The 15,938-nt window shown below is 43.3% G+C and overlaps 1 protein-coding gene across 4 annotated transcripts in view; it reads right to left on the bottom strand.

Moving 5' to 3' along the window:
• Window positions 1–3,806: 3,806 nt before the first annotated feature.
• NHSL1 (NHS like 1) overlaps window positions 3,807–15,938 on the bottom strand; it is a 177,835-nt gene continuing 165,703 nt past the window's right edge. For 3 of the 4 annotated variants that reach the window (XM_058836377.1, XM_058836379.1, XM_058836380.1), the window contains 3 exons: window positions 11,395–14,793; window positions 10,717–10,846; window positions 3,807–6,982 (listed from right to left, as the gene is read on the bottom strand). In XM_058836377.1, coding sequence (XP_058692360.1) covers window positions 6,259–6,982; window positions 10,717–10,846; window positions 11,395–14,793 — 4,253 coding nt within the window. In that variant the 3' untranslated portion in view covers window positions 3,807–6,258. The remainder of the gene's footprint in view (window positions 6,983–10,716; window positions 10,847–11,394; window positions 14,794–15,938) is intronic. The other variant, XM_058836378.1, reaches the window with a different exon arrangement.

Genomic DNA, 15,938 nt, shown 5'->3' with positions numbered 1-15,938 from the left:
ATTCCCTGGTCTGTGTCTGCTGTACTGACTACTTAAACTTGGGCTTTGCTTTTTAAACCCTTTGAACTACACTGCAGCTCCCAGCTGGCACAGCAATTTACAAAATCACCATTTCCAGGCAGCACACTACGATACCCTGATTAAGGCAAAAAGGATGGACCCATCTTCTACTGAGGCAGCTTCTCAACTGGTGATGCTGCACTGGGCACTGAATTCTTGTATCACTGTAAAGCTCTTTCACATGTTTCAAACTGACCTAGAAATCAGGGGCTTTTCCCAAAGTTAACTCCCATAGGCAGGAATTTGTGTCCATTTTCTGCAACCCAGTGTGAAAAGACTGTTAGAAATAGCCTGTAATTTCTTCTGGAAGAAGCAACAACACATATTTAACTTTTAAAGAAGACATTAGTGTACTACCCAGATGCACATGAACAACATTCCTCTTCAGATAGCAGATAGTTCATTTTGTTTCTTGTATTTCTTGTTTGCAGGATTTAATCTTGTGGTGTTTTGGAATTTTGGGGATTTTTGGAGGTTTTTGTTTTGTTTTGGGTTTTTGTTTTCATAACTTACATATTTTTCCCTCACAAATTAGTTTTTACCATCTAAACACAGATTAAAATTTTAATTTGATTAGATTTTTTAATGTTTTTTTTTTTTCCAGTGGTAGTGAAAATGCAGAAACTTCTACTAACTTCGGAGTCCTGAGAGATTCCTTTTTTTTTCTTTTTTTTTTCCCTTCAGTAGCTAATGATTCTGGTTTTATACTGAAGGTTGGTGCACAAACAGACCAGTGTACTACAGACAGAAGCAATTCAGGTACATTGGGATTGGACTTTCTTCTCTATGTCCCTCCCCCCATGCTTATACACATACATTTGGATTCACTATTAACAGAGAAATTCCTACTAAAAATCAATGACACTTTCCATTAGCATTGTTGGGAGAAGCATTGATTGGCCCTTAAAAGGTTGGCTGCACATTATGTGAAAGCACCCAACTGCAAAGAGGTAAATTTGCCACATAAAATGTACCCAGCATTCTGCTGGGGAGGCACTATCAAGGCTTTTACCCAGTTTTTCAGGATAATACATGACACAGCACATCTTTATCAAACATTTCTACATTTTTCTCTGTCAAATGTTTATTAATTCACACACAGAGCCATGTATAGCCACAGTCACAATCTAGCACTAAGTATTTACAAGACTTTAATGCTGCACTCTGATTTAAGTTGGTAACACCCCTTTAGAACTAAGAAAGTTATCAATTTTGCCAGAAGACTTCTCTAGTGTTAACCACGCAAGAAATCACTTCTGAAAGTTATTCAGAAAATTAAGTAAAAGGGGGGAACTCAGAACGCTACCAATTATAAAGCCATTGTGTTCTCTTCCATGAGTACAGAAGTTTTAAATATTTTTATTTATATATTTATTATTTTAAATAAAACAGATAAAATGATTCCTTATTGCCATTTAAAATTATGTAAGACTTTGTTTTACCATGGAAGTCCATCCTTTTAGTTCTCTCCTATAAAAGCAAACAATGCATCATTTTGAATCACTCAAATGTACTGTGGCAATGGCTTTGTTTGAACAGTGACTGCTGCTATAAATGACTTTTCCAGAACTTTGTGGTATCCAAAGAACATCAAACAAGGTCTATTTGCTTGCAGTAGTATTAACATATTCATCCCTGTGCTGCATGCATGAGTCGCCTCTCTTTGCTTCAGGAAATGACTGAAGGTTTAACAAGTTATCCCAATCCAAGTGTCTGGAGACCTCTACCCAGTCCATTGGAACCACTGGATGCAGAGTTGTTGGCAGAAATTAGACAAGATCAATCTGAGCTTTGATCTTCTCAGTCAATCAATCAATCAATCAATCAATCAATCAATTCCCTTTATTCTTTCCAGACTTAGGTGTTCAAGCCACCTACCCAGTGTTGCCTGAGGTCTCCTAGAGCAGCATTCACTTCAGCCTACAATGGCTTCTCTAAGCTCACACAATTTTGCTCATTTTCCTCTTCTAAATTGTTAGGAGTTTTGGATTTTTTTCCCCCACGTTTGACTGACTTTGGCCTTCTATACCCTTTGAATTAGGATGAAACACATGGGCTAAAATTTTTCTTCCTCCTTGCTGTGGCTGTTCCATTGTTCCTTTACCTTTTTCTCTCTTCTGTACTTGCTGAAACTTCTTTATCATCTAGAATCTGCACTAGCCTGCCCACCCCATACCTTAACCTGTGCATTCACTGTACTTCTCAGTAATCTCCTTGCTTCACCTTTTCTGCAGTGCCTTCTTTCAAGGCTGAGCCTTATGCAGGAACCAGCGTCCCAGTCCTGTCTTCTCAAAATCCTGTATTCATCAAATCCACTTCTTTCCCAATTATTTTAACTGATCTCCAGTAGCCTTCCAAACCTCCTCTCACCAAGCTATTGCTCCTTGCATAACCTCCATCATTTCAATTAAGGTAATAAGTTCTCCTTTCCACAAACAGTAGTGAAGACTTGTAAATGCCCCAGAGCCTTGTGAATGTACTGACAGAATAACTGGAGGGCTGATTCACAGGGTTATTGGGGCTGCCTACATCTGATAGCAGAACTTTGAACATAAAGCAATGAAACGTGAAATGAGTTAACACAGGGCAGAATTTAGAAAAAGACTGAAGCTGAAAACCATTCCCAGTAAAGCAGAAACCAGAAATTAATCTCACATCTACCTTCAATATTCTTGTTTTAGAGGCAAACTGTAGACCAGCTGTAAACTCCAAACAAGCCCTGGGACAGTATGATGCATGAAGCATCAGGATGACGTCTGCTTTTTTTCTTCAGCACAGCCAAGTTTACATATGTGTCTTCCTCTCCTTCTGCTCTGATGTCTTTAGCAAAGGTTTGCTAAATTTAATCTACAGCTGTAGACCAATAAAATCTCAAGTGCAAAACCTCCCTCTGGAGGAACCTTAACTGTCAAAGAAAGCGACTTTGAAGTTGTAAGCGTGACAAAATAATTAACCAGTTCTGCCTGTGGGGAGATGACATGGTGGCACCTCTGTAAGAAAGTTATATCAGCTACCAAAGTAAATGGTAAAAAAAAGCACCATTAAACATATTTCAGCATACTTAAGGTATTTCACTACACCATGTACTGTGTAAAATGTCATGTTGCAACATCAGTAGGGCTGCATGAACACTGCCTTCTGCATGTTAGCCAAAGCCTGAGCTTCAGCCCAAGTTCAGCAGATGTGGGTTTTAGAGGAGCATCAAGGCTACCTGTGGCCAGAGAGGAAATTCAGCCTGGGCTACATTAAGTTTAATCTCATCTTCCTGCACTGACAAGATGGTGTGCATTTAAGTCAGGCTTTTCTCACAAGTTCCACACGTAGCCCATAAAAACAACTGGCACAGCATCAGCTGGCCATCACCAGGAAACAAGCTGGCTATTCTCCCTCCTAGTCACTTGATGCAAAAGGATGCAAATGGCTGCAGAAGCTGCAGGCACCAGTTACAATTTTGCCCAGTGCATCCATTTTTCACTTAGATGATTTTCTCATCCATAAAAAATAAACCAAACCTGAGTATTATTTATTACACATTATCCTGTCAGGATGGTGGCATAGCATTTAGCATGGCTTTCAAAGGACAGCACCTGCTGTGGAAAAGACTTGGTCCTTTCATGCTTCATGTGATCAGCCATGGGAGACAGACCAAAGCAACATTCACAAGATGTTTAGTGCAAAACATTCTGCCACTGCTATCTCTTTGTAACAGGATGCAGTTCAGATCAGTATTAATATCTGAAACAAACTACTTGATCCAATTAGGTTTTATTTTCATTTAAAAATCCAATGGCTCTTTCAATACAGTTAGCATGTAAAAAAGGTTGAAAGTTTGCTGCGCATCAGTTAATCCCACCCTGGTTCCAGTGAGTGCAGCTGCATTCAATTTGTCCATTTTACTTCTCACTCACTCTGCTTATAATCTGGTTCTCCAAAAAATTTTAGTTTTCTGGGACAGGTTGCAAGTAGGAGAGAAGTAGTAGAAACACTCACATGGCACTGGAAAAAAATCTTAGGATTATTTAAATTTTTTTAGTCTCAGAATTGAGATACCAAAATGGGATGGATGTGTGAGTACACTTTAATTGCCTCTAAAGTGAATTAGTAAATTTTGCAATGAAAACTGGAAATTAGTAGCTGGATGCATGGATTATGGCATTCAGTGGGTTGCCATACGCTGCAGGACATATCTTTTGAAGGAGATTTTAATCGACTCAAAAGACAATATGGCAACTGGCAGGCTTTTTCTTTATTGAAGCAAAGTCACAGCATTTTCAGCACTATTCCCCTCCTGTGAAGGGAAGAGTTAAACGAAGGCCCCTGAAATTTACATAACTAACAAGTAAAGGATTGAAGAAAGAGATTACAAGCATATTTCTCTAAAATAAATAATCTACAAAGAGTGCTTTTTCTTCTTAAAAGCAATCTAAAAATGTAAAAATTCTACGGTAAGGAGATCAAAAGATATTTTAACAACTTTCAATATGTACAAACAATACAAAAACTGCGCATGCCATCAAATGATGCAAAATTCTTATTAAAAATTAAAAGCTTAATTCCTACCAAGAACCAAAAACTTCAGCCAATATTTCAGTTTTAATTAATGGTCTTCTTTACAATTGGAAAACCGTTAAATGTTCTTATTATCTGTAAAATATACAATAAAAACGAACCTCACTAAATTATTAAGGTTAAAAAAGAAGAGCAATACTGCAGGCAAATCAAAAAGGAAAGTAACTGTAACTTATTCTTTGGTAACCAAAAGTTAGCAAGTATCTGTTTTTCAAGTGATGAAAAGTAATAGTCTCCCCATTTTGACAAATGAAAGACAGATTTCTGGCAATACACAACTCCCAAATTTCAGTTTTGAAAGACGGGCTCCACCTACAGCTTTGCAAGTAGTGCAGTAGTGCAAGTCAAATTTCTCTTTCTAATTCAGAAACACAACTGCCCTGGTTCCGGCCAGGACAGGGTTCATTTTTTGCAGTAGCCAGGAGGAGCCGTGGCCAGGACACAGAGGTTATTCTACACCACCTCACAACAGTGCTGGGGACAAGGACGTGGGGCAGCAGGTCACACATTACCAGGCTCTGTGTGGTGAGCAGTCACCTGTGAGCCATTCACCTTTTTCTAAGCGTTGTTGCTGCTACTGTCCATTTTTCACTTCACTGCTGTTTCCAGTAGATTCTTTTATAGCCCCCAACCTTCACCTTTTGTGCCTCCAATTCTCCCCTCCAGCCACCCGTAGGGGTAAGAGCAAGAGGGGAGTGAGTGAGCAGTACATGGTTTGGAGTGGTTTGGTGAGAACACTAAATTGGGAAATACCATTCCTAAACCACATCAGTAACCCTTCCAAATTCTGGCAGTACGCTTCTTCATTCATCTCCCACTTTCCTGATGTCTGCTTGCACCCTCTGCACACATCCAGCTGTCCTAATTCTCTAAGGGAATACTCCAGCCAAGGAAGCAATTCACCTGGAAACATGCGTTTCACCAAGTGAACGTGTGCGGCTGCACAGCAGCTAGTAGTGTGTTATAAAATCAGCTCCCTTTTCCACAATAACTACACAGTTCATTTTCCCTCAGGAAAAAGAATTAAAAGTACAGTACCCTGGACCAACCCATAACGTGGTGAGCTCACTGCTCGAGCAGGACACGCCTCATCAAACGCTGGGCCATACTCCACCAAGGAGCCATGTAACCCCAGCACCAACCCTGCTACCCTCTCTCAGAGGTGAATGTGCCTCACTGTGCCTCCCTCCGCTTAATGAATGCACTACGCTGCATCACTACAATGTTTTTGAACCAAATGTCCAGCTTGTACCACAGGAGCCTTCCCATTTCAGGCTTATTCCTAAATTTTGCTTGCACAATTGCAGTCTCAAGAAAAAGAAAAACTTCACACCCCTACAGACTCTGAGAAAACTTCCCCACCCCAACCCACAAGAGGACTTCTAAGGCTTTACACAAAAAATTCAGCTGTTAACTTTCTTTATGCCACAGACCACTCATTCAAAGCAAGTGCTCCCCACCCCAACCCAACCATGCAGAACCACCATTGCTTTAGCATTTAAACATACACATGCAGTTCGTGGAATAAATGCTCAGCAAAGTAACCTTGTCCTGGTCTGGGCCTTCTTCTGGAATCTAGTCCCTGTGATTTTCTAGACTAATATCCGAAGCCTTTTGTCACACTGCCTTTTAACTTTCTTCAGCTGAAGAGTTTAGGTACTTCCTTGAAGCACCTGGTTGAGTCATTAAGTCTGCATGGGCTGGATCCAAGGTCTCCTTGCAGCCTGCCTCCTCAGCATATGGAAAGTCATTCATGTCCATTTCATCACTGTTAAACATATCAAGCTGCCCCTCTTGCTGCTCTTCCAAAGTCCTCTGAACCCTGCCCTCGGACTGCTCCACCACTTCCCCATCTCCTTCACTAATGACAGTCATGGGGCTGCTCTGGATGCGGTTGCGGACGTTGTACTTGCTGCTGGCAGCAGACGGGGGTGTCCGTGACCGGCCGTACCTCGTGCCAGAGAAGGACATGCTCCTTGGCATCAGGCCCTCGCTCTTGGCCCACTCTTCCTGGGCCCGTTTGCTCTTGCTGGGCGAGCAGCTGGCAGGGCTGTCAGAAAGGTCGGGGGAGGCGTCTGTCTTTGTCCGGTGGAACCGCGGGTCCGTGTTCTTCAACATCTCTGCTGCGGACATACGGGAACTGGTGTCACAGCGACTCCCTTTCTTCAGCAGCAGGGCTTTGAAGTTGTCATTGCTGGTGCTGCTCTTGCGAACGCTTCTCTGAATAGACCCGGCTTGTTTGAGGGTAGCTAAATTTGGGGAAGCACCAGTGGGAGTTACGGGGGGTGACGGAGAATGGTTGCGGGTACGGTCGTCTTCAGAATCTTTACGGCCAAGGACTTTCCTTTTGGATCTGAGTTTGAAACACACATACACACACAGAAAGAGGATGACACAAAAATGAAACTTTTTATCTCCTCTAATTAAACTCAGTTTAGAGGGATGACAATGAATTAAGCTAAAGCAGAGACAGGGAAAAGGGAGAAGTGATCTAAATCTAAAGCATGAGTAAGAACACCACCAGAACTGTACAGGCACCAATGCGGGTATTGGAGGTATAAGGTAAGTTTATTACTCTTTTTCTGCAAATCTGGAACAATGAAACTACTAAAACTGGCAATACTGATGTTCAGAACACTTTAGCAGATTTAGTGAATCTGGTTTTATGGAGCCAGCATTCAAGTGCTCAGACTAATGTGCTATAAAGATTTATACTTCTTGCTGTTTTCTCTGTTAATTTGAGGACTTGATTCAAAATGTGTCATCAAGAGTATATGGGTTGTTTTGTTGCATTTTACAATTTCATTTGACACTCTGGAGAATTAAAGGTGTAGTTTAGTACACTTTCCTTCAGAAAAAATGACACAGCAATGCGCTGCTGCTGAGGACGGAGAAAAGGGAGCCACATGTAACAATTCTCAAATCAAATGATTAAAAAAAAAACCCCTCCCTAATCCAAATATTAAATAAATAGAGAAAAAAACTTTTCCAGCTCCTCTCAAAATGCACAGACAAAATTCAGTTATGTTGGTGCTCTGTCATTGCAACTTTCAACTAAATGAAGGAGAGACCAACTTCCAGACAAGAAAGTTATCTTTCCAAATGAAAGAGCGGAGTGTTTGTCTATTTAAATGTGAAGTGCAGGGACAACACAAAAAAAATAAAATTAAGAGATAACCATGGAACTGGGAATATGTGGAAACTGGACTTTTACTGCCTCATTTTCACATTACTAGAAATCTCAGAGAAATGTACATGCCTGGTATCTGTAGCACAGCTGCTTCATTTCTTTGCTGACTGAGCAAGAATTAATTTAAAAAGATTATATAAAGCCTAATTTTAAATATGGTATTTTGGCAGAAGTTTAACACAAGTCAATAGACTTCTTAAAGAGATAAAATTATCATGCTACAAAACTCTATATTAATTTTTATCAAGCATGTGTTCAACCCAGACCATTCCCCTTGTAAAACAGATTTCTACTTAATGTGATCTTTAGCTTTACTTTCTTAAAAGCTTTGAGATTTTGCCAAGGCAAGCTCAAATGTGTTCATGCATCACAGCCTATTAATAATTAAAAAACCACTGAAAACAAAGAAGCAGGATCCATCAGCTGAGTAGGTGGCAGCAACAGACATTGCTACAGGCTGTGCCAAGACTTTGGAGCAATCCTAACTCTCCTAAGTGGCAAAGTTTATGCACAGCTCACTTGTGATACCCCCACAGGCAGCTGTACCAGCTGGTATTTTCAGCAGCTGCTGCTGCCTCCACCTGTCTTTCTGGAGTAAGAATGTAATGCCAATGTCCATTCAGCCTGAGGATGAATGGACACAGAAGACAGTGAGGAGATATAATGATGACTTCAGGAGCAGCCAATGTAGGAACCTCATCTAGATTTAACTGTGCGTTAGTGCTGTAGGCAACAGATGGTTTTGGTGCTTGGATGCTCTGCAAGTCTGTATGTGAACACGTGTGTGCATTTGTCACACAGAAAAGATTTTCCTTCATTAGGGTTTTGGCTGTCTATGGGTATCTTTAAACACTGCAGGGCTGGGATTGTACTGCTACCAAACCCCAAATTAAATGGAAAAAAAAATAAAAAAATTCAGTTGAAAAGATCTGCAGGGAAAGACTTTGTTATCCTAGCTTGGAGTGATTTGGTTAAGACTGAGAATGCAGTGCAGAGCAGTCAGTTTGTTGTCAGCCCCAAGCCAGCTTTTCTCAGTATGTATGAATTATGGAAGATAATTTGGTTTTGGTGGTATTTCAGACACAGATAGGGTATATGTTCGAACAAAACTGTGACTTAAAACTTCAGACTGTTCTTCCTGTTCTTAATGCACATACCACTAAATTTCTTGTCTTGCTCTAAAGCATCTATTCAAGAGTGCCAATTACTGAAATAATATCTCTTAGAAATAGCGGGGGAAAACCTAAACCCTTTCTATTAATTAGCAACCAAGGAAGAAAGTGGTTCAAGTCCAAAGCCAGAAAAAGCAAGGTCTTAATAAAAAAATTTATCAGGCAGTTCTAAGTATGTCACATCCAGCTCCATTGTCCATTTCCCCACAAACTCATGAATTAAAGGTATGTGCACATACACAGAAATCCACTCTCTGTCTCCATACATAAAGGAGAATGGCTACTGGTTGTCTCATTCTAAAGCCAAATTTGACACAAATTTGAGAGAGAGAGCCAAGCAACATGAATGCAACAGAGCATTTTCAGAATGGCTCATACAGGCCACGTCCTAAGGGATAATCAGTAAAAAAACAGAAAGTCAGTATCATAGACATGTGATTTTTGCAATGTCTGGAAAGGACTTGTTTCAAAAATGAAAAAAAAAAAAAAAAAAAAAATATCATTTGCATCTGCAGCCTGGCAGCTCCCGTCGCTCATTCCCGATGCACAGATGTGCACACTGACCGAACACCTGGGTAATTCCCCCCTGGCTGGCAGGGAGGTTTGCAGTGCGCGGTGCAGCCACGCGATGGCGCTGGCGCCACGCCCGGCTCGGGGCGGCTCCGGCCGCGGTCCAGGAGCGCTGCTCCAAGGGAGCGCTGCTCCAAGGGAGCGCTGCTCCAAGGGAGCGCTGCTCCAAGGGAGCGCTGCTCCAAGGGAGCGCTGCTCCAAGGGAGCGCTGCTCCAAGGGAGCGCTGCTCCAAGGGAGCGCTGCTCCAAGGGAGCGCTGCTCCAAGGGAGCGCTGCTCCAAGGGAGCGCTGCTCCAGGGGAGCGCTGCTCCAGGGGAGCGCTGCTCCAGGGGAGCGCTGCTCCAGGGGAGCGCTGCTCCAGGGGAGCGCTGCTCCAGGGGAGCGCTGCTCCAGGGGAGCGCTGCTCCAGGGGAGCGCTGCTCCAGGGGAGCGCTGCCTTCGGGCGCTCCTGTCCTGGGGCTTCCTTCTCTCTGAGCACCTAATGCGAACAGCATGTAAATCTAGCTGCCATTTGGGATGGTTTTGTTTTCAAGGGAAATGAATAATGTCATTAATAATAGAGCCAGTATTGCACATTTCATTCATGAACCAGTTTGACACAAAACACCCGACCTCAGGCTGGATTACGGCAAACTATAATCCAGCGTTTGCCATATGTTTTGCCATATGACTGACATGTTGCGTTACTTGCCAGTTTCAGCCACGCTTGCCATGAAGCATTAGCGTTGAGCCTCTGTCCCAAACTGCACCATATAAGCAGCGAAGAGAGTAAAAAGAGATGGAGAAGAACGAGAATGAAAACAAAAAGATACACAGAAAAAGCAACAGCAGAGTTAATATGGCAGATTGAGAACAGTACAATAAATACTAGATGCAACTTGCTATTTCAAAGGGCAAGGTATTTATAATACAATCTATGTCCATTTAATCTAGTTGATTTTAGTTCAGACTGGATTAAATACATTTATAAAACAATAAAATGCAAGTTCTTTTCCTCATCTTTTTCACACACAGCCTCAGTAGAAAGTTGATAAATACGTGCTTGCTGTTAAAGCCATGACTGTTGTAATTGGGTGTTCTATGTTAAAATGTTGAATTTATTTCTGAGAGACCTACCAGACCTAAGAGTTAAAGGAAGGGCAGTTTCTGCAGTACCTGTGGATGGCTGCAAAAAGATCCTCAGTAGTCCTTGGTCTTGCTGGTGTTGCCACTCCGTCCGTGTCTTCCCCATAACTACTGCTTGGCAGGAATGAACTATTGGCTGTGTCTGATTCAAACACCTCCACTATGCAAAGAGAACAAACAACACGGTCAGTGTGTTGTGCAAACCCCACGGGCACACAGTCCTGAAGCCAGCCCTTGCTGCCTCCAAGGAGAAGCATCTGACGGACTGAGTGCAGCACTGTCATTGTCATTTCAGATCAATGCTTGCTTAGGGAACTGCAGTGCATGAAATAAATGCCTGTGCTTGCTCACACGTAACAGGCGGGAGAACAGTAACAAAAGAAAATTTGTAAGCTTTCCACTAAAACACAAAACCAATATTAACAAATTAACTGTTTTCACAGCATGCTTTAATACTAGCATGGTTAAATAAAGCATCATTTTCTTTCTGTGTCTGCAACAGTAATAAGTCAGAAAGGAATTGTATTAAATGTCATGAAGTACTAACTAGATCCCTGCAACTTTCTTTTTTTGTTTTACTTGTAACAATCACAAGAGATTCTGCCCTCTACAGAATGCCACCTCAATGCTAGGATGGCTATTCTCACTCCCCACCTTCTTCAAAATAGCTACTGCTGCATCTGAATTAGTCAGAGAAAAGAGACTCACCACTTTCGTTCTCTTGAGATAGGTGCCCGTCAGTGTTACTGCCACTGTCTTGGCTGCTGCCTGAACTGCTTCCTTCATCAAAAGCAGACTGCTCCTCCTGCCTGGGTTCTTCTTGAACTGGTGATGCAGCAGGCTGTACCACAAAGGCATTCGCTCCCACTGTCTCAGAGAAGGTGAATCCAGCAGCTCCTCCCTCAGGAACCAGGCTGCCAGAGTCCATCTCGCTAGAACCGAGTCCATCTGTAAGACAATTTCTCGCCTCCTCAGAGTGTGCAAGCACAGCGTCTCTCTTAGTCGGGCTTCTGGCAGTATCACTCGCTTCAGCTGCTTTCTCCACTGTAAGGTCTAACTGTGGAGGTGGTACCAGAAGGAACAGTTTGGGTTTCTTTGAAATAGGAGGTGGTTTCTTGCTTGGCAATACAACCTGAGTCTTGTCAGGAGATGCTGGTGACCCCTGAAGTGACATGCCTAAAGGGAGGTCTTCACTCTGCACTGAGGACTCAGGTGTGTCATCAGTGGCTGACCCCAGAGCATCAGCTTCAGAAGATTTCTTTAGACCTACTGCACTCATCGGCTTTTTGTCACTGTCAAGTACAGATGCGTTATCAGGGAGGATGAGAGGAGAACCCCGAGACAGTGTTTGAACTGCATTTTTAAATGAAGTGCCTTGGATTTTCATTTCCTCATCGCCTAAGCTGGTACTGAGTTTTAGTGAGAGAGATGGCTTTAGCAAAGACTGTGACAATGTATTTGCAGTACCTTTTTCCTGAGAGGTGGTTTCAGAAACAGATTCAGTTGATGGTTCACCTTCTGTTGATTTTTTCACGGACCTCAACTGCACCATCTGCAGTGCTTTGGTGGTTACTAATGGCATCACAGGTCTTGATGAATCTTGCTTGTTGAGTGGCTGTTTCACTGGACTGTAGCAAGAATCCTCCTGGTTGCGTTTCTTGAAAGAATACTGTGGGAATATGGTTGCACCTTTTGTTATTTTGGGATCAAGTGGCGGTGCTGGTGGCGGGACAGCTAAGGGGCAAGAAGGAGGAGGAGCAACAGGGGAGAAGAATGAACTGATGGAGGCTTCTTGTGGAAACCATGGCACAGTCTGAGCAAAGGTAGAGTTTACACTGGCTTCTGGCGGAGGAGGGGGGAATGTGGGAGAGGCAGACAACGGTGACAAATCCATGACTTCTGCTGGAGGAGGAGGAGGAGGAGGAGAAAGTTCAGGGCAATGTGGAGGTGTTGGAAGAGGAGCACCAGAATCCACAGGAGGGCTCACAGCAGGGTCCAATTTCTTCACGCTCACACTCCCTTCAGTAGATGTATTTGAAGAAAGCGAAGTGGATGATGAAGACATGGAGACTGAAGACAGAAGCGAGGACTTCCTTTCAGGCACTTTAGGCTTCAGCTTGGACTTCCCATTTCCTGATGATGCAGACTTTACAAGTACAGGCACTGGAGTAAGTGCAGTGGGTGTATTGGACTGGCTGGAGTACCCACTCGATGGCGAAGTGACTCGGTGGGATTTCTCTGGAGAAGCACTCTTTGGTTTGGCCAGTCCACTGGGCACTTGTGGCACAGAAGCCCTTGAGCCATCACTGAAGTGGCTGATGCTGTAATCGCTGAGAGCAGATGATGTACTGGCAGAATGGGTCACTGGAGATTTCATCTGGTCATCTGCCACTGCAGCATAGTCACTGAAGTAACCCCACTGGTCAGCATACTCTGACTTTATGCTACTTGTTTCACTCTGGGAGGGAGTGACCGTGCAGATGGAGTACAGGTTTGGAGCCGTGGTGGACATCATGCTGCTGCTCGCACTCACCGAACTTTGGCTGCGGGAGCGCAACACCCAGGGATCTTCATAATCGCTGCAGGGGCTCTGGGAAGGGGAGCTGCCATTTTTGCACTTGAGATTCAGCTGCAGAGAATGCTGGAGGGTGGCAATGAGGGTTTCATCAAGTACCTGTCCATTGGATTGGGCTTTTTTCTTAGGCATCCTTCTGAGTGAGTCTGTTCTGGATGGTGGCAAAGGTGGCTTCTTTGCCTTTTTCAGTGAGATGTTTCTTGCAAGGGATTTGTCACCTTGGCCTGAGTGGTCATCCAGATGTTTCTTCTCCTTTCCTTCAAAGACATTTATCACGCTGTCTCTGAGGTTCTCAAAACCATTAGTAGTGTTGCATGGCATGTCTGACTTCAGTCCAGAGTCCATATGCACGGAGCCATAATAGCCATCATGGTCCACAGAATAGAGGGAAGTAGAATCGTCCCTGACTGACGTCCTCTCCAGGCTGCTGCTGCTCAGGTTGCTACTGGGCGTGGCACAGCCTGGTGTGGTACAAACCACCTTGCGTGAAGGAGTCTCGCTGTTTTCCGAAGACTTGTACAACCAATGCTCCGTGCTGCTCACTGCTGCCTGTGCTCGCTCCCCAGAATAGCTGGATTCACTCCGGCCATCGCTGTCCTGGGAAGGGCTTGCTAAAGCAGCGGTGTTCCTACAGCTGTAGCTCGTGCTCTGAGACCCAGCCTCTGCATTCCCAGGAGTGCTTAGAGAGACAGCAGAGTCACCAAGGGAAAGCATCATGACAGTGTTAGATGGGATGGTATCTGAAGTCTGTGAGTGGCGTGTGGAGCTACTCTCACTCCAGTTACCACTCGAAGAATGGTGATCCTCCTTCCCACTTATTGCACTGCTGGCAGCAGGATTGTCTCTTTGATTTGGAAAGGCAGTGGAACTGGAAATTTTACTGTCCAATGATCCAACACTCTGGGCAGCATGAATAAGGATAACTTCCGAGGAGGATGACAGTGTTGCATTGGGTATGATGCTCGTCGAGTAAGTGGCATGAGGAGAGACCACACATGCTGGGCTTGAGGACTTCTCACTATCACAGCCTCTCACCTCTTGGGACTTTGGCCTCGACAGAGTCCCCACCGTGGGATTATTCCTCAGATGCACAACACTATCATCCACTTGCAATTTACTTATCTGGTGGGGTAAAGTGCCAGCAATGTCTTCTGTCTGCCTTGACATCATGCTCTGTGTCTGATCTAGGGACTGCAGAGACACTCTCGCACCAACCCGAGGCAAGCTGTGAAAACCTATGTCGTTATTTTGGCGAGAAGCAAATATAACTGCAGCAGAATCACTCATCACTGACATGTTTCCAGATGAGCTGGAGAACTGAGACATCTGGGCTGCAATGCCTTGTCCTTTCTGTGCTCGTATTCTTCTCATTGAAGGGGGCACAACTTTAACTTCCTCCGTCTGGCAGCTGGTGTCCTTGGTTTCAGAGCGCTGCATGGCAGAGCGATAGCTGTCTAGTCTCCCTAGCGTGGAACAGTGATCTGGGACATACATCGAATGCCCTCGGAAATCACTTTGGCCAGTACCAACTGCTGGAGTCAAAATAAAACAATTATTTCTTGAAGAGCAAATTCACATTTATCTTCTCACTCATTTAAAAAAACCAGCAACCCAGCAAACTGCTCGATCCCCATGCTCCTGCAGGTTATGCCTTATGAAGAAAAATCTGCAACAATGGATTTTGCAGAGGCATCGTCTGTTTTCTGCATTTCTCTTCCCTTTTTCCTTATTACCAGGAACCTTCTGCTTACAGAATCGTCTGTGCTCCTGCCACACATTCGACACATGAAATCCTCTGTTTATGACATGGTAATAATTTCCATAGTAATCAGTTGTGTCAGATACCAAGTAGTACTGTTTGACTTCCAGTAGGCAACGCAGCAGGAACAGACAAAAGCCTGAGAAACGTGAAGTGTGTTCCCATGCTAATGCCTCGTGCAATAAAGAAAAGGGGAAGGAAATCTGGAGACTAATATGAATAAAAGGATCTGCTTTTTACAGCATTACATTTCAGGAAAAAAATATTTCAGGAGACACACATAGCTCTCCAAGTCCTGTGGTTTGTCTAAAAGAACACTAACACATGGAAACATGCATTGTTTTACCCCAGATAATACACATGCTATAACAGCATTCATATAAGCATTATCCAACACTGCAAAGGAAACCGTTAGATAACATTTCTCCATACAATTACTTTCTATTTATCATGAAGGACAAACTGTAACAACTGGGGAAAAGAAACAGCTGGTATTGATGGTAGTTTCATCCTCAGCACCATCAGGAAACAAAAAAAATAACCACATTTTTTAAAAAGAAGGAATAATCACATATTGGCATAACTTCCCCCACCCCCAACTTTGAAGACAATGGAAAATCAATTTCAGTTCAAAATATAGTTATCACTGGGTCAATAGAAAGGATTCTAGGGCTCTTTTACATTTAAAATTTTATTGGTAACCGCCTTTTAAAATCACAAACCAGAGGGCTGTTTTAAAATTAGTCTGTGTAAGGCTGTTGCTTTTGAATTCAGTTGGACTGCTGTATAAATAGCAAAAGAGAGGCAGGCGTGCTTCTGGAGATGCTGGTAAAAGGATGCTACACGTGTCACTGTGGGGGGAACCTGGTTATTTCAAGTCTCTGCCTTAGCGAGTCTCAGAAGCAATGAAGTAGCATG

The sequence above is a fragment of the Poecile atricapillus genome, chromosome 3 (assembly GCF_030490865.1).
Source record: "Poecile atricapillus isolate bPoeAtr1 chromosome 3, bPoeAtr1.hap1, whole genome shotgun sequence".
NCBI classification, from domain to species: domain Eukaryota; kingdom Metazoa; phylum Chordata; class Aves; order Passeriformes; family Paridae; genus Poecile; species Poecile atricapillus.
This window is presented reverse-complemented; position numbering and strand designations above follow the sequence as displayed.